Raw genomic sequence first — 27322 nt, forward strand, 5'->3', positions numbered from 1 at the left:
ATTTGAAATAGACCCCTGAATGATCTTAACTCAGAAGTGTCTATGCCTTGGCGTTAGCCTCTTGCTTGACACTAATGAAAGTCTGACTGTAGTCAGCAGCACTGCCATCTGGAATCTGTACTGAGACGTGACAGATACATAAACTCCCTTAGATGTTTTGACTGCAGTTGTGGCAGTGATTGTAATTGGCACGGCAAATACACAAGTTGCACATTTACTATGTTGTGAGTAACCTCATCTTTTTAATATTAACCCAAAGTCTATCAAGGTTTTTTTTTTATAGTCCAATAGAGGGGGGAAGGGGCAGTTTTAATTAAATATGCAACAGCAATCAAGGAACTGTATAGAACATACCCCCAAGCCTCTGCCTCGAGCAGCAGTGATTTATTGATTAATCAGTAAGGCAATTACTTTGAATGAATAATCATTAGGATCAATTTTTAAAGGAGTTTGTCTCCTATCATTGCTTTAAATGTGAATATAAAACCCAGATGAATATAAAATTAAAACTATTGCAAAGTTCTTGTTCCACTTAAATAAATATTGCCATAGATTCCTGATCCTAATTTATGAATGCCTGTCTTTGTGTCTTTCAGACTGTGAACCCAAAGAGGTGGATGACTGGTCCCCAGAGGCAAGCTTCTCTCACTGCTCATTCTGCAACCTTCCCCTGGACAAACTCAGTGTAAGGATTTTAGTCATCAACAATTACAACATGTATTTTAACTTTGCTCTTAGCTGAGTAGTGGCCTTGCTTAAAATGTTAAAGATATTCTGTCATACTAATAATTAATTAGGCGCAGCAAGTAGTCTTTAATTTCTGACCTAAAGTTTGTTTATTCCTCTTTCAGGATCAAGTTCCTGTAGCCACGTCACCTCTCTCCTCCCCCTCTGATTACTCTCCCTGTCAAGCTCCAACCATTTCTGAGAGCAACCAAACTGCTCACAGATTCCTCCAAGCTGTGTTCCACAAGAAAGGTGAGCCACACCTGGGCCACGCTGCCTTCCTCTACCTGTGTATGACAACTCGCAACAATGTGGTTTCTAGGGATGGGTCTGATAAATGGAAGAGGTGTTTGTCAAGGATTCAGTCCATTGCAAGGAATGGACCCAACATTGGTGTCAACAGGGTTGTGTTTTGTAATTTCACTAGGCAGCAGCAATCAGCCAGGGGCACAATTGAATTATTTTTAGAACAGGAAGGAAATTTAATACCAGATAAAAGAGTTAAAAGAGCACAAGTGAAGAAACTTCAGTAGTGCTGCCTTTTTGACCCCAGTATGTCGGTGTTAACATCATAGAAGAATGTCGACAAGATGACCACAAAGACGGCGTGGAGTCAAACGCGGTCGGTTGATTTGTGAAGTTTTGGGCTTGGTTTATTAAAAGTAAATTCCCCCAATGATAGATTGAGGAATTGATGTCAACAGAAGAGAGCGTTTCAAGGTTTGAAAGAAGAGAGTCGCAACAGTCACATATTTATTACATGTTCATCCTCACTCAGATAGAGAAAGTAAGCAAAAGAGCACAGAGAAAATCGTGTTCTTCTTTATTTCTTCTCCTTGTCAGGGATATAGACATCAAACCTACTTTGTGTGGGTTTTGTTGCTGCTCTTACTTACACTAAACACTTTGCCATGAGGGCATAACTCTCTTGTTTGTTCCTGTATTTATTTATTTCACTATTAATTATACTAATAGCAGTTGGTAGAAAAAAAACTGCGTAAATGCAGCTCGCCCTGGTAGTTGAAAACCTGGAAACTACAAGTCATTGGGATGAGAGAATCAACTTCACTGACTGATGAAATAAGAGTTGCCTGAAATATTCTTGTTCTCACAGTCTAAACTGAACTTCTGAACAACTTCAATCTTGTGAAACTGCATTTTCTTTTTAACCTGGGTTGCATTCCCCTTTTCCTCCTTAGATGTGTCGCTGGGCTGTGATTCCAACATTCCTCTGATTGCTCAGGAGCTGATGAAGAAGATGATACATCAGTTCGCCATGGAGTATGCCTCCAAGTGCCTACTCCACACCAGTACAAATGGTGCTACAACAAGGACCTCATCACCTTTATCAGAAACATCAGATGCCCCTCTGGATCTGACAGTGAGCCGAACCCAGGAGGAGAAAGAGAGGGAACCTGACCCAGGTAGGGATGGGGGTGTATCAAATTCCAATTTCTGGTGTCAGAATTTAATTCAGAAATGATGTTTGATTCTGCCTTTGTTGTTGATTGACTAAACTGAGTGGGGGCACTAGTTGCAGGCTCCTACTGCAGTTCATAGTGTGACAGTGATTGCTAAGAAGCTTAGAAAAGTTTTTGAAAGTATGAATCAAATTTTTGACTATTAATTTGCAGTCATGTTTTCTGCCACATTGAACGGTGAAATTATGTGTAAGTTACTGTCTACCTTGCCTTGCTAAATGAGAAACTATGAAAAATAGTAATTGGTCTGTTTTCTAGAGGGAAGTGGGGAAAAAAGAAAAAATGTCACGCATTGCAATTTATTAACTGTGTTTATCTCCTTCACTGGAGAATGCTTTCTAGCATGGTGCAAGTTTGTTGTCCACCAGCCAAATATTAAGTGAGCACTCAATCTTTACCACCAATCTCAAGATCCATCCACCCATCCATCCATCCATTTTCTACCACTTATCCTGTTAAGGGTCGCGGGGGGGCTGGAGCCTATCACAGCAGCCTTCGGGCGAGAGGCAGGGTTCACCCTTGACATGTCACCAGTCCATCACAGGGCCAACACATAGAGACAGACAACCATTCACACTCACAGTCACACCTACAGTCAATTTAGAGTATCAATCAGCCTCGTCCTCTCTTGATGTCTTTGGACTGTGGGAGGAAGCTGGAGCACCAGAGAGAACCCACGCAGGTAAAGGGAGGACATGCAGACTCACACAGAAAGATCCCGAGCTGGGGCTCGAAACCAGAACCCTCTTGCTGTGAGGCGACAGTGCTAACCACTGCACCACCGTGCCGCCCCGCATCTCAAGATATAAATTGTAATTCTAATAGTGTTTTTGTCCTACCTCCAAATAGAAATGTTCTAATATAGCTTTTTATCATTTACTGTTATGAAGCATTCATTTTTTCTCATTATAGTTTTTATAAACACATTGCTCACTACACAAAATTCAAACCTAAAAGGATCTCTAACAGTATACACATGCAGTGACACACTTTAAAACAGGGGTACTCAAATACAAATCTTAAAGGACCACAAAGAATTTTTCTCCTTCCATTTATTGAGTTTGGTCAGGCCACATGCGATAAAATTGGAATTTTCAAAACAAAATGCCCTTTTCATTCAAAACAACAAAAATACTAACTAAAATAGAATGTCATTTCCATTTTGACATAAACTAAAATTAATAGTTGAATAAAAAAAATAAAAAAAACATGACCCCTATCATGAATCCAAAACAAATGTCTCAGAGGGGTTATGAACACTTTTGTTTTTAAATATAAACACAAAGAACCACAACGAAGAAGAAAGAATGTATTCCTGTCCGATGGTGAATTGAGCATCTCAGGAGTTCCAAACTGCTACTAGGAATTAACAAACTGATTAAAATTTTAAAAACTGCTCCAAAAACAAAAGTGAAAGTTAAAAAAATTGCACTTGAAGCAGTGAACTCTGAATGACCCGGTAAAGGGCTGTTTGTGTATCGTTGGTACGGCGACAAGTCTCGTCCAGCATATCGCATCCCATCGGGTGGGGGTGCAAGTGAAGTGCAAGTGTGGTCGCTTGTGGATTATCTATGTACCTGTCTGACTGTGCTGTGGCTGCAAGGGCAGGGTGGAATATAAACGCTGTGTTGGGGGGTAAAAATCGCTCCGGCTGTACCGGCCATTTGGGAAACTTCCCAAATCTCCCTATGGCCACCCTGCCTTGACATGCTGACTCAACCAAACACACAGTAAAGGAATAATAATCTGGGGGCCACAAATAAGCAGCCGGCGGGCTGGATGTGGCCCGGGGGCCACCTATTGAGGATCACTGCTTTAAAACAACATCTAATTCATCTGAAAATACAAAACAATGAGAGCCAGTTTAGATATGCAAACATGGACACCAAGACTCTTGTGATTTATGTTGACCTTTTAAATGATTATATAGCAGTTTTTCCATGTGAATTTAAAAAAAAGAGAGATTTTGAAGCTAGGTGGAGTGGATGTCCTCCAGTCTTTGAGAATACATTGGTATTCTCCACTGTACATTTAAAGTTCCTGTTCGTAAGAGAGGGAAGATGGTCAACCAAAATGTCAGAATTGGTGGGCAGTCTATAAAAAAAATGCAACCATTATTGATTTGCTTGTATGACATATTGAAGACACAGATGGATGGAATGTATGCAGCCTGACCTTGTTGGAGTAATGAAAATAATGAATCAATTATAACTGAATTTACCTGTTTGCTGTTGTTTGAACACATTTGAATACCACAATACAGGCCCCCAGATTATAACAGGCAATACAGCATTACACTTCCTTCCCCGAGCCATCCTAATATAGTTAAAAGACACTGAATCATTGGTCAGTTCGCCAAAGCACTGGAACTCAAAACTCTAACCTGTTCAAATTATTCCTGTAACAGATGGCGTGCTCGACCTCTCCAACAGGAACTCTGCCTGCTCAGCAACTTCAACATCCTCGTCATCCAATGACAAAGCCTCAGGGTAAGAATTTGGTTATTCTTGGATTGCATTTTTCATTAAATCTGGTGGTATTCAGACTTTGGGGGGAGAAGCATGTAGAAGTCCCATTATTAGTCAGTCAGAAATGGGGGTCCTGGAATGAAAGTGTGTTATCCGTTTGAGGAATTTTGTCTTTACTGACAAAAGGGAAAACATGAAGGTATCCCCATTTCAAGTCCATAGCCATTGTTTGCTGCATTTTCTTGTAGGAGTGTAGCATGGCTGAGGCTGATTGTTAGCATCAATATTGCATTTTAAATCAGCTAATCAATATCTTTCAGGCCTGAATGATCTGCACTTTTTTGACAGTGCTTTGGGTCAGTTCACATACTCATTTTAAAGAGTTCGTTTTTGGGTTTTTTTGTTTGTTTTTTGGTTTTGTTTTGTTTTTTTGGGTTCTGTGGGGTTGACTCTTTTATCTCTTGAGCGGTAACGTCACAGCAATGGCACCATAGCATCACATATGCCAACAGCTCAGGATTGTACAGTGACAGCATTGCAGTACCTCACCATGATTTTACCTTCTTTTTACTGATCCAGTTATGATCATTCTGATTATTCAACCTTCAAGCATGTAGGACTGTCGCTGAAAGATATCACAAAACTGCAGGGGTTGTTTGTGACCCCCAAAGTAACCCCAGCCATTCACAGACTGTCCTACCTGGACGTGAAGAGGCTTTGCCACACACAGTGTGTTTGTCTGTGTGTGTGTGTGTGTGTATGTGAGAGAGAGAAAGTGACACACAAAGCACCAGTTTGTGTGAGGGCCCAGAAAGACTGAAAACAGACAGACATGAAACATAACAGTCGCAGTGATGTTACCAACACAAGGCATAAAGGAGTGGACCCCTCGCTCTCCAACCCCCTCTGTCCCCTAAGACAAAATCACACCCCCTCCATCACCTCCATCCTGACCCTGCTGTTTGGTCCTCCCATCCCTAGGAGGCAGTGCAGGCAGAAGGAAGAGTACATTGAAAGGAGCTGGGAGCTGTCTGAGGGGTTGCTGTCCAAGGCCTTGAAGGATATACGTTCAGGGAGGCTGCCGGAGCAGCGTGCTGCATTGCTTTACGGAATACCCCTTCACACCCTGAGACAAGGCCTGGACAGCTGGTCTGAGAGAAGGCTGGGGATGCTCCACCAACTTACACCAGGAAGCAAAGAAATCAGGGATGAAGTGACATCATACAATATAATGTCATCTATGCTTGGCGGAGAAGCCCGACTTGTTCTGCAGAGGGTGGCAGCTTGGGCAGAGCAGGCAGAAATTGGAGGAGCTGCAGATGAGAATGGAGACTTTAGTTTCCCTTCATCATCTCTTACCTTTTATCAGCCAGGTGGTCTCCAGAAGTCCCTCCCCCACTCTTTTTCCCAGCTCAGGGATGCTCTTCAGCCCCCTCCAAGCCCCACTCCCAGTTTGGAGCCCTCCACACCCCTGCGTATTCCTCAGGTCCGTTCCATGGTAGACCACAACAGGTCAGTCCAGGCGGAGAACTGCGGCATGGCTGAAAACCTACGTACCTCACCAACAGAGGGTACTGCCAGTTCAATGCCAACTGCTGCCAGACCTTCATCTCTCTTCAAACTCAGACCTCCTCTCCTGGCACATGGCTGTGCAGGAAGTGCCAACCACTCACCTCATCGCCTAGGACAACGCGGGTCCTCTCTGGATGATTCAGAAGAGGGGGCAGATCGCCGAGATAAAGACAAGCAACCGAGAAAGAAACGAGGAAGATACCGCCAGTATGACCATGAACTGTTGGAGGAGGCCATCACTATGGTAATGGCTGGTCGCATGAGTGTGTCCAAGGCCCAAGGGGTTTATGGGGTACCCCATAGCACACTGGAATACAAAGTCAAGGAGCGTACTGGAACACTGAAAAACCCACCCAAGAAGAAATCTGCCAATTTTTGTTCATCAAATTCCAACTCATCTGGTTCTGGTGCCATCACCAGTTCTGCTAACTCAGGGACTCTTGCTTCAGCTGCTGCTGCACAGAGGTTCTAGACCAAGAAACTCCTCAACACTTGAACTCATCACCTCTTACAAGATACATGTTTTCTGGAGAAACTTGTTGAAAACACAACACATGCCTTTACAAGATATATAGATATAATATTCAGGTCTTTTAACTGTGAGTCTGTAATTTGATAGTCATACATTCTGCTGGGTGTCTCTTACCTAGTCCTTGCTTTACTTAAAGCAGCTATGTGATAAAACATATTTTCAAGAGACCGTCTACAGGGCTGCTTATTACAGCAAAACCCAAACGCACTTAAATTCACATCGCTTAAACTTAAAGGTCTTTAAAGATGATACTGTGTTTGTACTTACTACAATCAGAAAATCTCACATAGACCAAAATTAAAGTGTAATTGTATTCAATTCATGCACTGAATGTGTAGCCAGAGCCTGGGGGAATTCTCAAAATCCAATAGTTGAAAATAGTTTTCTAGAAGACTAGTGGACCTCTGACATGGTTGGCACACAAAAGCCCATGATACAGAAGTTATCAGGCTGTGGCTGAACAGTACTTGTTTGGGTGAATTAGTGGAATTGGTCAGGCTACAAGATTTGATCAGAAACTAAATAACTCTGCAGGTGTCTGAAAGATCTCCTGATCCTTTGTGTAAAGTAGTCTCAGCTGTTATGGTTACATATAACTGTCAGGTTTGATTCAATACCGTAAGGTCCTTTTTAATGGAGCATTAATGATTGTCATTTGCATCTTTCTGTCTAGGTTATCCAACCTAGGCTATCGAAGTGACTTAGAGCCATTATAAATAGAATTAAAAAAACATAAAACAAAAAAACCTCATAAAACACCTCTACAAACAGGAAGATTGTACATTATTAACTACTTTGGTGGCTACATCCTCATCATAAGTTTTTGTTGAAGAGATTACCTTAAAAAAACATTTATTGTTCGCATAATTTTACTCTCTATTTGTACAGGCTAGTCTGAACATTGTATTGAGTGTAGTCGGAATGCAACTGTGCAGCATGTTTTCAGATGTGCACTGATAAGCTTGGGAAATGTATGTTATTGTGTCTGTGTATTGTTTGTGAAAGATGTTCTTTTAATATCACAAATATTTACCAATTCTGCTACTGTAGCTGTATTACTGTACAACCTCATACTTGACTGCTGCTTATATTTTTACTTAACGGGTCTCCCTGGCACAAAGAATCCTAGCTAAAAAAAACAACAACCCACAATGCAGTATATTTAAAGTGGGGGGATTCTGAGAAGACATGCAATATGTGAAGCCTACGTGACAGATTAGTATTTAGCGCATTGATAGGGTTAAATAATCATGTTGGTTGACACTGTAATCGTGAAAAGTTGGCAGTGTGACAATGACTTGATTCAGTGCGAGGTTTACTGACTTGTTGGTGTCTGGGAGATGCTTAATGGTTAATGCTGTTGTCTGCCTCTGGGATGGGCCCATCTCCATTAACAATGCTACTACCAAAGCAGCAGTTCAGGGTTACCAACACAAAGCTGCTTTGATTTGTTTTGCTGTGATGTCAGCCTGCCTGTCTTTCTTTCTAACCTCATTGCCACTTATACCTCTGAACTTTATCTGCCTATAGCTCCGTGTCAGGTTTCACATCAAGGACACCGACCCTGTTCAGACCTGACACTAACATGCATCTAACTTGAGTGGTGTGATCACAAGTGGTCAGCTCTTAAGTACAATTGCTCACGTGGTGTTAGAATGCACCACCAAAACGTCTCAAATGACCGCTTTCTGATCCAATCTAAATTCCCTGCTCTGTTTACAAGTGAGCCCCTGCATCATTTCCGTTTGCTGAGATCAAACACATTTTTGTTTTGAACTGGCAACAGTTTGCATTGAATAGAAATGGCTCACGTGCATATTGCTCAAATTTGTCTGGACTAGGTTGACTGCAGAAAGAGAGGTCGGCTCGATCATAGTGGCTTAACAAAAGAGAAATTCAACAATGCTCTTCCCATTCCAGTTTGTCAGAAACAAAACAAAGAGGGGGAAATCAACTGTACAGACTTTTTTTTCCAGGTAAACCAAATTGGGGCTTTTTGAAATGATCAGGCAGTGTGTAAAAATAATACGCTGCTGTTGGTGTGCAAATGAGACGGGGCCCTTGCTTAAAAGGAAGTCTGTTGATGAGACTCTCCTTCAGTGTGGCAAAGGTCATATTGCTAAAAGAATGTGGTCTGCGTGATCAGATCTCAGTTTGTCCTAAATTTAGAGCCGCCCCTTGTGATCGGATCACTTAGTTGCATGTTTCTGCCAGGTCTGATCAGGGCACCAGTGTCGTGATACTGAATATGCTGGGGTATGAGCTCTAAAGCATAAGAACACTCATGGACTCTTTGTCTCTCAAGGAACAACACCCAAGTGTAACTGTGTTTCCATCAGCAACACTTGAAGTAAATTATTATATATTACACAATTTTTAAAATGGTTTTAATTGGACAGTGGCATTTACAGATCTGCCATGTTCTTAGCAAAGTATTTGTCTTTGTTTATCTGTGTGCGTGTGCGTGTGTGTGTGTGTGTGTGTTAATTGTAATTTTGAATCTAAAATGATTTCAGTTGTGAGATTCAGTGGCATTTCAGCCTTTGTAACCGATGTCTCCACTCCTGAATGTCTCTGCTCTGTGCAGCACATTTTCTGTGTCTGGAGCTACAGCGTGGAGCAACACGATGTCTCTTTTCTGGGATTTACCTGCTAGTGATATGGAATTGCCCAGTTTGTAAACAAGCCTAAACACTCCCTTAAAAAAAGATAAGACTATTATTTCACTGGATTGCAGTTGAGTTTCATAACAGAATATCCTGGGAATCTGCCTGGGCTTGTTTTCAAATGGAGCTTATGCATTTTTAACTACTTGCAAATCTTAGATATAACATACAGAAATCTGCTATTTATGCATATAAATCAGTTCTTGCACTATGATTTATAAGAAGCATTTTTATTCTAGGAATACGTTTTGTGTGCTGCATTGATTGTCTTTCAGACCTGTGATTTTACTAGTTTGATTGTTGTAGTTCTTTATTTGTAATGAGGCACTTAAATGCAATGTGAAACACGTATTGCTACAAATGCATGAACGCTTTTAAATGTTAGCCTTTGTAATTTATTTAATCCTGAAATGAACACCCCTGACTCTTTTGGTTGTTTTGTGCTAATTAAATTATTTAAATGATTTTAAGATATTATTTGGTTATTTAATTGAAATCAGCATCATCACTACAGAATGTAACACTCCTATACCGTGTCCAGTTCAGTTTGTTGTGGCTGGGACATATACACTAAAAAGTTTTGAAATCAGTCTCTTATGTTTATAGAGAAATATATCACAGACACAACCTGATGTAACTGTTGAGTTGTACAAGTTTTTTTGTTAGATTTTTTTGAGCTGTTAAATTGTTTGTGTAAGTGCTGTTTGAGCGTTTCTACAATCATTCCTGCTGCTTTGAGCAGAATGTTATAGTTTACCTTCAGCAACTCATCAATAAAACAGTTCTCTAACAGTTGTTTGTCCGAATTTAACTGTCATATTGTTTTGTTGCATGGTTTCATATTCTAATAAGTTTTCTGTGGCATTTTTTTGATGTGTACTTTGTCTTTATCAGTTTTCTGATTCAGTTCCCACAGAGGGCTAAAAACTGCTGTTTATACAGCAGTTTAAAGTCCAAAAAAATGAAATATGAATTAAGTCTTGGTTTAGAGTGTGCATGGAGAAACTGTGTATTCCTGTAATCTTCAACTCAAACATGAAAAGGTTTGGGCGCATGTCTTGACATGCTGTTACTAGCAAGCAGATGTAGAGTACTATCATGCTTGTTACATTGAACATGATTTGAGAATATTCAGCGGTGGCTGAAGTAGAAATCATAGTGTAACGGAATAATCCCATACAAAGCGTATAGCACTGTTGCTTAATAGTCAGACTTGGTGTGAAAGAATTTGCTGTTTCTTATTCGCTGCTGGGTTGAGCTTTCAGTGAAACCTACTAACTCAAATCTTTGCATTTTGCCTCTAGCTGCCTACCAGCATCAGATATAGAAGATGTGGGAGATCTGGGACAGCGACAGAAGAAATGTCATAAGAACTCTACATTGGATGCTGTTCTCAACTCACTCTGCCCAGCACATTGCTCCTTACTCTACCAGATGCTGAAGTTGGCACACCAGGAAAAACTGCTGTCTTCCCTTGATCACAGACCTATCAGTCAAACTGAATCTCTCTGCTATCGCTGTGGTGTGCACCCACAAGATAATGCTATCCCTCTTCCTGTCCCATTCCATGAATGTAAAGCCAATAACAGCAGCTCATTCTGCCCTTTAACTGAATGTGATCAAGGTCATGGCAGCCCAGTGTACCTTCCAGGAGACTCCAAATCCAATTGTAGCATTCATCACTTCCCTTTAAAGGACTGTAAAAGTGTGGCTTCTCTGGGCTCAAACTACTGCTGTTTGCAGAGGTGCAGGATGGAAACCTATACTGTTGTGTGCCCAAAGAGGCTGCATTGCATTTCCTGCCAAAGCCTGGCTGTAGATCATATCAACAACATAGTGTGTTCCTTTGCATCCTCTTCCTCGTTATCAAAATCTTCTTCACTGTTGCCCCCTTCCTCAAGTTTAGGTCCCTCCTCATCAATCTGCTGTAATCATCACAACCCCCACCCTTGTCCTTGCTATTCAAACCATTCCTGCGTGACACAGGTTAGGAACAGAAAAGAGAAAGGGGTTGGAGATGGGGATCCCCCCTATCCTGTTCTGAAGAGAGAGCAGAGTCTGTCTCCTCCTCCTCTTTCCCCAATCCCATCAGACATCAATAAGAAAACCGATGAAAAGCCACCTTCCCTCCTTCACCATAGACAAGAGGTAGACGCCGACCTAATACTTTCAGATGGTCGCATGATTACAAACCACCAGGACATAGATGTGGATACACCAATAAAAGAGGAGCTAGAGTGTAGTACCCTAAGGAGTGGTCAGGCTGAGCATAACGCAAGTGGGACTCTACTGCAAGATGTTGTGAATCGCTTTAGTGAAAAACTTGACACCATCAAACCTTTCGAAAAGGATACAGCTCTGGCTTCCACAGCCATTAATGCGTCTGAACAGGAGCAGTCGCCATCTCCCTCAACCAGCCAGAACCTGCAGTTTCATGCTGATGCCCATTTGACTGAAATCATCACCACAGTGCTGCACACAGGCAGTGCTAGTGACTACAATCTCAGTGAGCTGTTTAATCGCCACGATAGCAAAGAGCCCAAGTCACCTAATACTCGCTCTCGTCGTCGCCAGGAAGTCCTTGCTGCTATAGCAACCCCAGCTAATGATGCTTCGACACGCAGGAATACCTTAAAGATTAAACGAGAACTTGCAATGTATGATCAGTCATACAGTAAAAGAAAGGTGCCACTAGCAAAGAGAGCAAAATTGAAAGATGGATACAATGGTACCGTACCTACATCAAGCACTTTGCAAGATTCAAACCTAGTGCAAGAAGAGTCAAAAAAAGAAATCGAGTTACATGTCGAAAATCAAAGCGTTAAACAGGGTTCTCTGAAGATGCTCTCTGCTGAAAGTGACATGGATGAAATAAAAGAAGAGATAAAGACAGTCATAGTTACAGATGAAATTCAAATAATTAAAACAGAGGACAAAGAAAGGGAAATATCAACTGAAGCAAAAGATCTAACACTCTCAGGCGCTCAAATACCAAACCCTGAGCTGCAGAGCAAGCATTGCGACCAGTTATCAAAAGACAACATTGTGCAGTCTCCAGTGGCTAGAGTTTCTCGACATGGCAAGCCCTGTAAAAAAGATAGCAAAGTTACAAGTGCTAGAGATGATGGAAACCTTGAAAATGCGTCATCAGGTCCAACATGTGACAGTGGTAAGGAGTGTGACGACTGGCCAGCTAAAGAACACCCTAGTACTTTAAAAGACAGTCAGAAATGTCACTCAAACCACTGGACTGAGTCACGGAGATCCAGGAGGAACATAGTTCCTCCACAAAGATTCTCCTCCTATGTCACAGAACCCAGGAAAATGTTCTTTGTTGCATGTTTCTCTGAAAGCATCTTTAACCAGAGAACACAACAGGACAAGGTTCCCACATCTACAACCTTGGATGAGTCATCCAAAATTTCAGACGTCAAGGACACCCAGCATGAATCAAAAAAGGAAGCTCCTCTGTCCTCATCTGAGCTCACCAGGGAGCTTCCCTTTGAATCAATGCTTAAAGAACAAAGTCATTCATCCTTTGCATTGTCAATAGATGAAAACAAAGTCTGCATGCAAGTTGAGACTGTCAAGGAGAAGAGAAAAGCACACAGCTTGGACAGTAATAACGATGGGAGCAACTTTGCTGTCAAGTCCCCTGGAAGGCTTAGATCATCTCCAAAAAGACTACAAGTCTCAAAGACGTCACCAAGAATCTGCCAAAACCCATCAAATACAGGTGTTAGCATTAGGTCTGCTACTTTTGTTGAGATTCCTCCCACTTCCCCAGTCCAGTACTCAAGTCCAATTAAGCTCATGTTTGTATCACCAGTAAAGGATACAGAAGGAGTCAGATATAGTCTCAAGTCAGCAGGGTCTGGCTCTAGTGCACAAGCAGAGCAATCCTTTGACCCATGTGTGGAGTCCTCTTGGTCAGGGACACCTGAAAAGAAGAAAAGCCCAAGCACTGAGCGTGCTACTGAACGTGTAGCCAAGTCTACTTCTTCACCACTAAAGTCTGCTACCTCACCTGCCAAATCTGCTTATAAGTCACCCAAGTCCAGTTCTAAATCAGCCATGTCTCCCTCCTCACCAACTAAGTCTGCCTCTTCACCCCTCAAGTCATGTTCTACACCAGCCAAGTCACATTCTTCACCACCCAAGTCTGCTTCGAAATCCCCTAAGTCCGGTTCTGCACCAGCTAAGTCTCAACGCACACCACCTAAGTCTGCCTCTTCTCCTCTAAAGTCAGGTTCTACTCCAGCCAAGTCTCCTTCCTCACCACCCAAGTCTTTTTCTAAATCACCCAAGTCAGGTTCTCCAGCCAATTCTTCCTCCTCACCACTTAAGTCATCTTCACCCAAAATAAGTCCCAGGAGATCAGGCGAAAGTACTCCAACTAAGCGTCAAGCTGGAACCGAGAGCCAGAGATCACCAAGTGACTTACTATCATTCCGTGAAATTACTCCTCCTAAAAGACGTCCAGGCCGACCAAAGAAGTTGGGTCCACAACTGGAACAAAAAGCAAAGAGACCAATTGGTCGACCGCGAAAGCAGAAAACTGTTGATGCTATGATGGGGGCAAAAACTGCAAGTGGGAATTCTGTTTTACCAGCTGACAATGAGGAGAATATAAACAAGAATCTCAAAATAACAGTGGTGTATGGACGTTCAAGAAGAAACAAACGAATGGTGTCCGAGAGCTTTGACCAGCTGCAAACAGAATTTCAGGATGCTTGGCATGCCGTTGGCCTTAAATCTGACTTGGGCGTTTTAACACATAACTCAAAGATCAGGTCAGGAAGTATCAAAACAGCTTCAACTAAATTGTCAGAGTTTAATTTAGTCAGCCCAGTGAAAGAGACTGCCCCGCAGACTAGCAGTAACATCAAATGTCAGAAACGGGATGATGCTTTACCCTCAAGGAAACCAGGTCGACCTGCAAAAGTTAAAATCTCTGGAATCTCAGTTACAGTAACGACAGTGTCACCCAAACAACGTAAAATCCAGATAAATAAGGATTCTAGGCAGTCACTTGAAACACCAGTTCACAAGAAAACACTCCTACCGGAATTCAGACTGGCCAAAGAACCCAGGACAATCAGTCGTCAACCAACAAGCAAAACCAATCAAATGGAGGTTGGGATGGCAACACAGGATGAAAGAGAAGACAAACTGCCAAATCAGCCCGTAGCAGTGCGTCACTCAAAGAGAGTAAGGAAGCCCTCGATTTATTTTTTGCATGCTGTTGCCACCTCCACCTCCAGATCATACAGCCACAGTAACGCTCTGCTACGGCGCTCCAAACAACTTCTGTTAAACAAGGCAAGCAATGAAAGGAAGCAGGAGGAACAACAGAATAGAGCAGATGCATTGGGAGAGAAAAGGCAGCTGTGTGGACAGAGGAGGAACATCCCCCAGGACCTCAGCAGAGTTGCAGGGGTGTCTGTAGACTCGATCTTCACTCCAAAAGAGACAGTACGGTGGTGGGCAGCATCAGCTGAGGAAAAGACCTTGAACCACGAGCTTGCCAGAAGAATAAGACTCATCTCAGATACCTGGGTATCAGATGCTGTGGAGAACCAAGAAGAACTAGACCTTAAATCTAAAGTGGTCACTGAAGGCAGTGGCTCATATGTCAGAAAATCCAAACATTTCTCTGTGGTGCGAACATTGTTCGAGTGTCCCCCTAACAAACCACGGTCCTGTAGCATGCAGCAGCTCTGCTCTTGGTTTATGCAGACCACAGAGACACAGTCCTTGGCCATTGTTAAGAAGGCAAGCTCCCGTAACCCTTATGAAGTTATGCACTTCCCTCGTTCTGTCAACAAAGAAAGCATTTGCCACAGTCCACAGGCAGAGCGACTCCGCAAACATATCAAGAAGTTTGCCAAAACTGTGCCAAAAAGTCCTTTTCAACATGAACAAGCTCTCAAAAAGTGGAGAAAGAAAAATAAGGTACCTCTTTTAACAAACAATGTTAAAAGACAAATTTTCCCTCCCAGTTTAGAAATGGGCAGTCTCATACAAGGAGACGAGAGGAGGAGAGGCAGAGGCAAATACCAGACCACGCTATTTAGGGCAAGGACGAGGTTCCTTACCCGGAACGAAAGGGAGAGGTGGCAAAAGAGGCAGAGGAGTAGAAATAAAGGAGCTGCATTTACTCCAAATGGACATGTGGTTGACCAAAAATCCAAACCTAAAGCAGTGTGCAGACCAAGGAAAGATGGGTTGTCTGAATGTTTGGAGAACAGTTCTGCCACCAGTTGTGTTGACCAAGCTCAAGAGCCTGTGGATGTACCTAAACAGCAAAACCTCAGCTCTAAAGCGTGGAGTCCTGAGACACTGAAAGAATGCAGGGTCTTTCTAAGAAAGATAAACTCTCCAGACAACGAATCAGCTGAGGAGGAGTGGGACTCTTGTACCGTGACACTGGATAATGGCTCACCCTCTGCATACCTCTTTGCAGGAAGGGAGAGGGAACTGGTAGGCGTTGTTAAAGCTGTGAAAAGAAAAGGGAGCAGAAATAGAAGGACTGCCTCAGGAGAACCGATAGGTTCTACATCTAAATCAGTCCAGGAGCAGGATGGAACTCCAGTGGGGAGGCAGAAAGGCAAATATAAAAGTCCTGGGGTTGTTTCTACTGAGGTACCACAACCACCACCAGCGAAAATATTGAGACAATCGCGAATGAGGGGCTTAACTGGGCCGAGATGGTGTGACTTTGTGTTTGGTAACTGTCTTCTTTCTTTCAAAACATTTTCTATCAGGCTCCTTAAAGTACCAACAAAAAATCAACTTATGCTCTTTTTTTTTCCCCCCTGACAGAAAACTAAATGAAGCATGAGGCCTCCTTCCTGAGAAAAGGACTGGTTTAACATGGTGCCTTCGGACATTGAGCTGACCACATGGACGAACCATGCTACTATGGTCCAGTCTTACTTCAGCAATTATGTAGCAGTCTAACTTAAAGAAAAGCTTGTTGTTGCACTATTTTTATCCATCGATATATGTATGTACAGAATGTTTTTGGTTTTGTTTTTTTTGTCAATGCCTTTTTTTCTGAACTTGTATTAGATCAATTTATTACATCAAAGTTTTAATGGTGCTTGTAAGGGGAGGCCTGTCAGAGTACCTGTAAAGGAAGGAGAGAAAAAGCTTCAGTGCATAAAAACACAACCCTCTGCCCCTAACATGTCATAGTTGCCACCTCCTCCACACATTGACCTTTTACATCTTAATCTTTTTTTTTTTTTAACTGAAGTTGTTTTTTCTGCCATGTAAACATTCAGCTCTTAACAGGTTTTTAAAATTTAAATTGTAGTAACAACTTTGGCGCTGTTAAGTTATAATTGCTAATTTAACTTTTTTTTTAATCATAATTTTAGGTTTTAAAAACATTTATTGAACTTTCTCTCAATCCGAGCCTTGTTTGCAGTGTTTTTGTTTGATGGCTTCAATCAACGTTCTAGAAGCTGGAAGCCAAAATCATTCTTTAAATGAAGGATTATCCTAGCGTGAAAAAAGGCCCCGTCCTTGCTGCGATCACTATCGCCGTTATGGGCCCCTTTGAGAAATTTGTTTTTAAATGATTGGCTTTCAAGACCAAATTCTCCCCTAAGAGAAGTAAAGTGATCAAGTCTCAGCACTAAACCTCAATTGGAACATCCCACGTAAAAGTGAGCCCCGCAAAATGTCGAGATGTATGGAGTGATGACGTACTTGGCATCATGCAGTTGTAGAAAGTAGCTTCTGATTGATTTGTGTTGGTTTTCTGGATCTATCTTGCTTTGATTCAGTTATCTTCATGTGATTGTTTTGTTTTCACCCAAAGCATATACTGTATTTCAGTGTCAGATCTACTTATTGCACTATCCCAACTGAGATTATTTATCCCACTACACAGACACACACACACTCACGTACACACCCTCCCCTCCCCATGTTTTGCACATCCCATGTCCCGCTACCAGCCCCTACTGTAAAACTACAGAATCTATGTGGTGCAATACAAACACAGAGGATTTATCAGTATGTAATAATTATTTTATTGCTGACAGATGAATGGATGTAGACAAGTACCGATGGCCTGGGATGTCACTTCAGTTGTTTCCATAGCCGATGTAATGTGATCTATTAAGGACATTATTACAGACTTACTTTTGTTCCCCTCAATGAAGCAGAAAAAAAAAAATATAGCATTAAATAGTTTTCATACATGTATTAGCATTACTTACTGTTTTAAATGCAGGTGGGAGATTTGTTGCTGTTTTTTGGTTTTGTTTCTTTCTCTCAAGTTGCAGCAAGAGATGCTTACCTCTGCCGAGGCCTACTGCTCTTCTGCTTATCGAAACCGTGTGATGGATGAAGCCAGAGAGTCGTCTTGGAAATGAAAATCATGTTTCCCTGCCTTCTGTGAAGAGGGCGGCTCTATCCAAGGTGTCTGGTTCTATGTTCGTACAAACCTGTAGTGTGTGTCGTGTGCCGAACGACCCTTGTACAGTTGCACAACACAAGGGAGGTGAGGTGGCCCAGTCTTGTGACTCTGTCGAAGAACCTGGTGCTAAACATCTGTTGTATATTTTCTTTACCATGTGTTTTTATACTGTCCTTTACAGATGCAATAGAGGTGTCTGATCGGAACAATAAAGCTTTTTTTTTTTTCTTTTTTGAAATACAAATTGAACAACTTCATTTCAAGCAGATAACAAATGTTTAAAAGGTTAATAATTCAGCTACACCACCACAACGGCTCAGTCTATTCGCGTCACGTTGATCTGCTAAGTTCCAGTCAGCTAACTTGTAATGTGCTTTAAACACTGGTTTCCATCTCAGAGTTGAGGCTGTTCAGATCTTCAGGAAGGAAAAACAACTCATCTGTTTTCTGTGTGACCTTTGACAAAGGAGTCTAACCCACTAATCTAGCAAATTCCCTCAAGACTCAACTGCAACATTTTTGTGGGAATAAGAAGACGAAGCTAAATAGAAGATGAATGTTTTTATTATGATAATGAATTCTCAAAAGAAAAAAAAAGACAGGACAACAAGGAAAATAAAAAATCCCCTACTTATTAACAGGTGGAACTATAAGGAGATACATCTTGCTTAAAAGTATATATTTCTTTAATTGAACAAGCATTGTATTTGAGTACGAGTACTAGAGCGCATTAAAAATGAGTCAATTCACAACCAAACTCATCTGAAGGGGTTTTTATGACACATTGGCCTCCTGGTTAATAAGGGGGTTCAGATCCAGCTTGGTCTTTTCCAGGGCTGCAGTCTTGGCCCTACGTGAGGGACGCTCCACTGGAACATTCTCGCCATCGCTGAACGGGACAAAACAGGAAGAATATGAAAACGTGGTGATGATATGAAATCTTTTCAACAAGACATCATGTGTCTGTTAGTTCTTGACAGAATCAAGTGGAAACACTCACCTCTCCTCTGATGACTCCTCCCTCCTGCTGGGTTTTCTGCTGCCTTTGGCGGTGCTGACTTTCTTCTGACCTGTGCAAACACACACTCAGCTTACCTCACAATACTGACTCAGAATGAGAGGAGGTCTAAAAATACACGAGTGCTATGAAGAGCTACATTTTAGATGAGAATACAGCACCTGCAACGCTTCTTTTGGCTCTCTTGGCAGATTTAGATAAATCGTCTGTTGTAGTCTCTGTGGATATGAGGGAGAGAACATTTCATATTTTGTGCGGTAGTTTTCATAGCTCACAGTGCTCTTGTCTTGACAGACACTGAAAAGGATGGGAGTCAGGCATTTTAATCCACTTTGCAACATTCAGATAACAAAACCTAAGCCTTTTACAAGAGGAGCTGTCAGAGGTGTAGCGTGAATCTAGTTAGAAACAGGCACTGAGGAGACAACGTGTCTGTTGCAGAGGCTCCGCAGGTGTGAGGTGCTCTTTGTTCTGCTCGCTGCCACACTGTTTGCATGAGTACCGTCTGCGTTGACATCAACGGGTTGCAGTGCGGTGGCGCCAAGGAGCTCGGCCTGTTCCTTTGAATCTGCCAGATGATACATCATCTTCTCCAGAGCACGAAGGCAGACACGGTCCCTCACCACCTGAAAACAAACAGATGGAAAACACAAATCAAGCCTTTTAGGGGAAAGATGGTTGATAGGACTTGGTGTGCGAGTGTGTGTTTTATCTGCGTATACCTCTACCAGCTGCTGCACAAGAGTCTGCAGGTCTTTCCTGACCGTCTCGTCTCTGCTGAGCTCCAGGTTGCTCAGAGTCTTTGCATAAAGGCGCGCCTCAGGGGCTGTAGGGTCCTTCAGCATCTCCCCACAGATCCGCACTGCCAGGTAGTCGTGCACACACACCTCCTGAAAACATGACAGCACACAAATATATTCTGTTTGCCTCCATGAACTGTTCCTATCTATGAATGCAGACTTAATGTGCACAAAAAAAGGTGTATCTGTAATTAAGAAAAGTTCAGAGTCAATATGAGGAACTTCTGAAAGGAGGAAACAGACGAGTGAGTGTGACATCATGACCTCACCTCTGTATTCGCTGAGGGTTTCATGAGAGCGCTCGGACGTGTCAGTTCCACAAAGAGCTCCACCACATTGTTAATGTCAACCTCAGCCAGCGGCGAGGTGACCGGAGCGTTCATCAGAGTTCGAATAGTCGGCAGGAAACTCTCCTCCACCACTTCCTGGTGGATCCTAATTTCAGTTGAATTGAGCAAGATTTTTCCTCAGTAAAGAAATAAAGTAAAAAGAATGTTCTATTGTTTTGAGGGATCTTAAAACACAACACCCAAGTCATTTGTTTTTGCATGAGTGACCTGGACTCGCGGGCGTAGAGCTGGAAGAAGACGCCGAGGCAGTGTCGTAGGCAGGTGTCATCCTCAGTGACGGGATTGTACCACAGCAGCACCAAGCGGGACAACATCTTGGCACTGGACATGCGTCCACTGTATATAAGTTTGGCCAGACCCTCTGCTGTCTCCGTACGCAGGTCAGACACCTGAAATCATGGATTCAGACGGATTTCTGGATTGTTCTGGTCTGGACACGTCACTATGGGTGGTTCCGGTCAACCTCACCTCGTTGTCCAGGAACTCCGACAGCATCAGCAGTATACTCTGGGCCGTGTCCTCTGGTACGTCTCCCTTCTCCTCAGCCTGCAGGGGGTCTTCTTCCTGGTGCTCTGGTGACTGGCAGGGCGGGGCTTTCTGATTGCTGGTCGATTCAGAAAGCAGCTGGAAGCCAAACAGCAGCAGCAGGTCGATGATGGCTCGCAGAGCGCTGATACGAATCTTCACCTCATCCAACTGAGCGATCTGAAAACACGCGACTTGCGTTGAATATCTATACACGAGCATTTTTTGTTTGCTTGCTGTTAAAGATGACTTTTACGTAAATAAAAAAAGTTGTGTATGACCTACCTGGAGCAGCAGGACCATGTGGGTCTTTGCTAACTCCTTACTGTGCAGAGTGCACATTCCCAGACACACCACCGCCATGTTGCGGACAGCAGGGTGAGCGCTTGCTATACTGGGCAGGACCTGACAGGAAGAGAAACACTGACTTCAACCAGCCATCAGTTCACGACAAACCTGAAGCTTCAACAGGCTGACGACCTCAAAAGGAACGAGAACGTGAGCTGAACAGTAGTTGAGGGCGCGGGATCGTACCAGTGAGGACATTAAGGCACTGATGGTCGGGCCGACTCGCGTCCTGATGTTCATCTGCTTCAGCAGCTCAGCACACATGGTGAGACACCTGAGGAGGGTCTCTGGGTCGTTCTGAAATACCGCAAATGATTCGTTAACCTGACATCTTAACGGACCAATTTCATAAGGAGAACTTCACATTTCTATATTTCTCAACAGCCTCATGCGTTTACGCACTTTCTCAGTGCGGATCTCCTTGTCAGATGCCTGACTGCCCTCTGAGATTTCCTGGATGACTTGGTTCCTGTGGTTCTCCAGCTCTGTGATGGAGTCCTTCAGCACTGCAGCACGGCTGAACTCCTGGGCGGCGATGCACTCCTCCAGATCTTGTTTAGCCTCCAGAATACGCACCTTCACTTCCGCTAGCTGAATGGGGGGAGCCGGGAATAGAGAGATGGTGGACCATAAGCAAGATCGGAGTCATTCTGCAGAGGAATCATCACAATGGAGACTGGCAACAACAGCTGAGGCTCTGGCCAGGTGACTTGAACTGAATCAAGTTCTGGTTACTCATCCATCCAACAATCGGGACATCAGAGAGGACAACTAAATATGGGGTCCTTTTATTGTTCCCACCTGGACCTGCTGACGTCGGCTCACATTTTCATCCACAAGTTGACTGGTTTCCATGATGGGGGCCCGAACATCCGAGATGATTTCTGCCACCTGTGTAACACAAAGACAGCGATTATCTGACCTTGCTTAGTACAAGACGATCTCATTAATCCTTTTAATCGATATTTGAAGAGTTTTTAATGACTGGTGTCAATGCTATTTTAAGTATCCATTAATCTCACGGGTTCATCAGATGGATTTATGGACGCAAGTGTGGAGAAAAGGTCAGTTTGGCTTCGACCGTCAGGGAACGTTCCCTGAAGGAGGGGGCGGGTGAAACTCACAGTCTGTGTGCGCCTGTGATCGTCGGGGATGAGGGTCAGGAGTTTCTCAGTTAGCGAGCAGACCAGCGAGGAGGGTGTTTGGGGCAGAGCCAACATCTCCTGCAGCACCGCTGAAACACGCTTCCTACACGGACACAAAGAATACATTTCACACATTTTTCATAGAATAAAACTTCAAATCTTGTGTCTAGCCATTTGTTAAGATGATGCAGTGACTAAATCTCCCCGCACCAACTCCCTTCCTCTTTACAAGTGCCTGGTTTTTGTTTTTTTAGCCGTATGAGCACTTTGGAGCATCAGTTTTATGGCATAGTTCTTGGTTTAACTTGTCTTTTGCCCAAACACACGTTTGTTTATTAAACTTGAACGTAAAACAATGCAAGTCCACAACCAAAAATGTTCATAAGTGAGGGAATGTATTCAATATTCTGGCCTTCTTAATGACCTTTCTAGACTTACTCAATGTAACCAACTCCTGATTGTACATGAGCACCCACCAGCTTGCCGACTGTCTCACCTGCCTCCCTCCTCGTTGGTGTCCAGGCAGCCGATGAGATGGATGAGCTGCTGGGAGATGAACTCTTTGGTCATGACCAACTCCAGCTGATTGAAGTCGGCTCTTTGCTCCTCCGACAACACTGGAACCGCCTTCAGGTATCTGGTCAGAGCGCCGTCAGAGATGAGAGTTACACGACGCACACTCTGAGAAAATGAATCCAATCAGGCGGCTACTAAAGCACAACTTAGCACTTAAGGGTGGAATATGATAGCATTTGGTTAGCTGAACGCGCTACCAGCAGGTCCTAAACACGATCATTCATACATCATTCACCCCAAAAATTATTTTCACTAAATTAAATAATAAAATGTACTTTATGGAGGTGACAAGTTTTAAGTGCATCACTCTTGTAAAGCAAATCAAATTCTTCCCATCACAGCATTCCATACATTTTTCAGCGAATTAACAAGAGCAGAGGAAAGCTGGGATTTGCCTCCAGGGATGTGAAATTATCCAAGTGTGGACGGACTTCTTTGCTTTATACTGGAGGGTGAGAGTCAAACATGCCTAGCACAGAGATACAACCCCCCAGGGTGCCACTGTGTGATCAGAGCAGCACTTAATATTTTAAGTGTGAGCGTTGATTCACGGCTGAATGTCAAAGCAGTTCTGGAGCGTCATGTGTTGTCTGTCCGAGGTACGTCACAGCGGCTTCTGGCTTGTGGATTTAAACCACTGCCCGGTGAGGGATGGTCTCCTGCACCTCAGTACAATTCCTCACCCGAGTTAGACGTGTTAGTCGCATTACCAAAGCAGTTAAGAAAAGCCTTCAGTTAATAGCCACACTTTTACATACACAAAGAGTTCCTCTGCGAACGCTGGGCATGCCCTCAGATACCTGGAGTTATAACACGGTCGAGTGTGTTGACAAGGAAACGAGTGAGTTAACAAGTGAAAAATAAAACACAGAAATCAATGTCAAAATTTACCCGTGTGGTTTTTACTATAATCTATAAAAAGCTAAGTCAAGTACTAGTATAGCAGCCAATATAACAGTGTAAGACGTAGTCACTTTTAACTGGAAGAGATTACGGTACTGTAGCAAATTTCAAAATAACTTTTCCGAAAACAGTTAGTGCTTTAACTCTTTTTTTCCAAAACTTTTCCAAGCCTGTAAATTGCCAGTTTCAAATTCTATGACTTTTCCAGTTTTCATGACCGTACGAACCCTGGATCAGATTCTCAGCAACACTGGGAAACCTACAGCTGAGCAAATAAATAAAAGCTAAAAGCGATGCGCTGACTCCATGTGCTCCCTCACCCGTAGAGGTAGTCGGAGTAAGTGGCAGCGTCTGGTAAGACTTGCTCCAGCATTTCATCACCATCATCTCCTTTGCTCTTGATGAACTCGCATAAAGCTCGCCAGTAAAGCACGTTCTCACAGCTCAGAGAGTCCACGGGGATCAGCTTCCTGTTGAAAACACACACATACTCTTAACTTGTACCTTGTTCACAATTTCACATCAAAGCCTGACAGACAAAAGTGAGTGAGTGTACCTGTTGTCAAGCTGGAGTTTGTTCTGCAGCAGCTCATCAGCAGGTGTGTTGCTGAATATCGCTTTCAGTGTATCCAGAGCCGTTTGGACACAGTTCTCTACATCGAGTCGGTGAAGAAGCTCGATGACGTTCCCATCCAGCCGGAGCAGCCAGGCCGGCAGCAGACGAGAGCAGACCACATCTCTCACAGCTACTACCACACACACACACATGTTAGTTGTGTTTAATGTTAATTTAACTCCTTGAAAATCGTCATCTGCAACACAAACAGCTGTTACCGGACGTGTCATGAAGTCCCTGCTGCAGTAGACTCACTCTCTGAGCGATGGTCAGAGCCAGAACGTGGACCTTCTCAGCCAGAACCTTACACAGAGAACAGAGCTTACAGAGAAATCTCTGCCACCACAAAACAGATTTGGGATTTTAAAGTATTTTCCACACCAATCGAGTCTTGGTATAAACTTTACTCATGATCCCAATAAGCCACTATTTCTGCATATTTTTCAGCCGGGGGAGGTTCTCTGTTGTGCTTCTTTGAATCATCTGTCTGGTTGTTGTATAATTTATCAATTCTTCTGGAATCCATTTTAACTGTTTTTTGTGATCTGATTTCCTTTTTAGTCTATTTCTAGGATTGTGTGTTGCTATGAGTGGCTGCTGCTTTTGTTTTAGCACTTTTAAACTACGAAGTTTAATTATTGCTTTGATTATTGTATTTGGAATATTCTCACTCATTAACTTTTGCACTACTTTTAACATTTTCTTAAACTGCAACATGTATTTTTCATAAATATTATATCATTTTTAGGATTTTAAAGACCATCAAGGCTCTGGTGTTGGGAATGAGCTTTAGCTACACAGAGTTGTGCAGTACTTCAGACACTGCTTCTCTTAATGATTTTGGATAATTCATGAATCATCTGCTGATGTTGACTCGTCGTGTGTAATCATACCTGGTAGGCTAACTTGCGGACGTTCTCTTTGACGTCCCGGGTGCGTTTCAGGACTTTTGGAAGGGTGCGAGGAGACATGGCAATACAGGAGAGAACGGCCCGCCGCACCTCAGCGTTGGTGTCATTTTCCAGAATAAGCATAAAGGCTGAGAAGAGAGGGGAGACAGAGCAGTTCAGGCAAATGATCTGTATATCAGCGCGTTTCCGACAACACTGTTACAAATCGACATCGATATGAGTGCGCATGTGTACACACCGTTAATGGTGGGGCAGTCAGGATCGCTTGGCTGCTGCAGGCGGGTCATTGCCAAAGCAGCTTGAATCCGCACATTAGGGAACTTGTCAGTTACCCGGACCAACATGGCTTGATGAATACGGTCAAAGAGGTCATCGTCAATCTGGGCGTTCTCCGCCATGCTGCCCAGCAACTTGTTGATCAGCTGGCACACACGGAAGCGCACCGCATGGCTACTGGATTTATGAGACTGAGAAAACAGAAACGAGGGGAAAACATAAGTTCAGGTTTAGGAGAGGAGCAATTCACTTCAACCTATTCATGATGCAAAGTCAATGTTTGGATCATGGCCTTGACTCAAAACAAGTGAGGAGAGGCAGATGGGACATGATAGCACCAGTGTACACATGAGAACTGTATATACCTCCAACAAGAAATTGAAGATGAAACTCAAAAATGGATGATCATCCTCCTCCAGCTCCTCCTCCTCTTCCTCCTGCTCCTCCTCATCAGGTTTAGATGGGGACTGGAAACTTGTGGTGAACCTCGCAGCAAATTCAATGATATTTTCCACAGTGGGTTCACGCTTGTACACGATCATGGCATATTTCAGGTAGTGAATAAACTCCTCATGGAATAACGTCTTGTCCTCAAGCTGATGGGAGAACACACAATGACAGACACTTCACACTGCTCAGAACCGGGTCGATCAGAACCAAAACAATAGAGCACATGGACAGTTCCTCCAAATCTTTTTCTTCAGTAATCATGCAGCCCATGTCAGAACCATCTCTGATAAAGCTCAATAGCTAACATTGAACACCAACTACATCAATACATTTCATTGTTATCCACTCTATTTCTATCTATTAGACTGCATATTTTGTTAATAATTTCATACATATTCTTATAACTTTTGAATCATAATATGAACTACGGTCTATGTTTTAGTCATTGCTATTTCCAAAGAAACATTTACTTTGCACTCCGCCTCATTATTATTTAGCTTTTAACCCTTTTACTGATGATGGACGTTTCAGTGTTTGTTGACCATCATTCGGCCTGTTGTGCGTGTTTGAACAGTTTGTCCACATAAATCTGAGGTCAGATATCCCGGATTGGTGCATGATAGCAGGGGGTGCAACAACAGCAGCTTTACAACCGAGTCTGTCTGAACAAAGAACTGTTAATTCCGCTCTCTGAATTCAGACTCTCGTCCTTAACCACAGTTTGACAGCACCCACCTTGTTGTAGTGACTCTTCAGACTCGCCACCAACTTCGCCTTGTTGTTGTGGCCCTTCTGGGCGCGCTGATATGCCTCCTTGACGTCTATCTCGTTGTCCGCGGTCATTGTTCCTCTACGGAGAACCACACCAAAGCTTTAAGTCAGAGGAGTGCATGAGTAAAAGGCTTCCTAAAAGGAACGCATCTCCGCAACATTTGTCTCTAGAGCCTCATTATCGAGCTGAAGTTCAGTCCCTCGCTAAAATCCCACCGGAGGAAGAGGAACACAAACTGCTAACGGTTAAAGCGCCATTGACAAATGATACAACATCGTTTATCAAAGTTGATAATCCTTTGTAATGTCGCAGAGATTTTTTTTTTTAAAGAAAATTTAGTCTTATACTTTAGTGGTATTACCTTTACTGTGGTTTTTTTTCCCTTTAAGTAACACTGCCGCCTGTTTTCAAATTTAACTATCGTCTCGTTCTCGCGAGAACGGTATTTCTTTTTCTTCTTTTGTAAAGAGGATTGGAAACCGGTTTTAAAGCTTATACCGCCACCTACTGTATCGGAGTGCTTCGACTCATAGCAGTTGAAGGTACAACTGGTTTGTCCTCATACAAGTAAATCTCATTTCTTCCTCTTCACTCGAAGAATTTAGTTTAGTTTAGATAATTGGACTGCATGCACCAACAGCACCACAACAAATTCCTCGTATGTTTAAAACCATACTTGGCATTAAAGTCTTTTCTGATTTCTGTGCCCCCCCCCCACACACACACACACAATTCTCCATGCAAGAGTACTCA

The 27322-nt window shown here is 42.9% G+C and overlaps 2 protein-coding genes across 4 annotated transcripts in view; one reads left to right on the top strand and one right to left on the bottom strand.

Annotated features, from left to right (window-relative positions):
* lcorl (ligand dependent nuclear receptor corepressor-like) overlaps positions 1-18639 on the top strand; it is a 21135-nt gene extending 2496 nt beyond the window's left edge. The window contains exons 3-8 of one of the 2 annotated variants that reach the window (XM_086211499.1): positions 597-685; positions 852-978; positions 1926-2150; positions 4615-4696; positions 10750-16175; positions 16271-18639. In XM_086211499.1, the coding sequence (XP_086067625.1) occupies positions 597-685; positions 852-978; positions 1926-2150; positions 4615-4696; positions 10750-16175; positions 16271-16278 (5957 nt within the window). In that variant the 3' untranslated portion in view covers positions 16279-18639. Of the gene's footprint in view, positions 1-596; positions 686-851; positions 979-1925; positions 2151-4614; positions 4697-5656; positions 10207-10749; positions 16176-16270 lie in introns of those variants that run through there. The other variant, XM_086211500.1, reaches the window with a different exon arrangement.
* ncapg (non-SMC condensin I complex, subunit G) lies at positions 18406-27021 on the bottom strand. 2 transcript variants are annotated; one of them, XM_086211501.1, is made up of 22 exons: positions 26931-27021; positions 26533-26647; positions 25713-25943; positions 25310-25538; positions 25054-25199; positions 24379-24463; positions 24101-24293; positions 23865-24014; positions 22562-22702; positions 22045-22168; positions 21722-21811; positions 21323-21511; positions 21107-21217; positions 20858-20977; positions 20516-20752; positions 20255-20436; positions 19967-20132; positions 19620-19787; positions 19400-19523; positions 19059-19115; positions 18880-18949; positions 18406-18768 (listed from the first exon to the last, which is right to left on the bottom strand). In XM_086211501.1, exons 2-22 carry the CDS (start codon positions 26638-26640, stop codon positions 18654-18656), a joined length of 3036 nt encoding a protein of 1011 aa, XP_086067627.1. In that variant the 5' UTR covers positions 26641-26647; positions 26931-27021; the 3' UTR covers positions 18406-18653. The 2 variants fall into 2 exon arrangements, with proteins under 2 accessions (XP_086067627.1, XP_086067628.1); XM_086211502.1 differs by lacking the exon at positions 26931-27021 and having other exon boundaries at positions 18407-18768; positions 24101-24290; positions 26533-26916.
* Positions 27022-27322: the final 301 nt, after the last annotated feature.

The sequence above is a fragment of the Aulostomus chinensis genome, chromosome 8 (assembly GCF_037954235.1).
Source record: "Aulostomus chinensis isolate RoL2024-O1b breed Wild chromosome 8, RoL_Achi_v1.0, whole genome shotgun sequence".
Taxonomy (NCBI): Eukaryota; Metazoa; Chordata; class Actinopteri; order Syngnathiformes; family Aulostomidae; genus Aulostomus; species Aulostomus chinensis.

What these genes read in the sequence shown, in the direction of transcription:
- ncapg (XM_086211501.1), bottom strand. Translation starts at nt 26,640, where the DNA reads ATGACCGCGGACAACGAGATAGACGTCAAGGAGGCATATCAGCGCGCC. An exon ending in TACTCCGACTACCTCTACGG is followed by an intron (nt 22,703 to 23,864) that starts GTGAGGGAGCAC and finishes CGCTCTGACCAG; the next exon opens with ATACCTGAAGGCGGTTCCAG. An exon ending in CGGAGTTCCTGGACAACGAG is followed by an intron (nt 20,437 to 20,515) that starts GTGAGGTTGACC and finishes CCATGATTTCAG; the next exon opens with GTGTCTGACCTGCGTACGGA.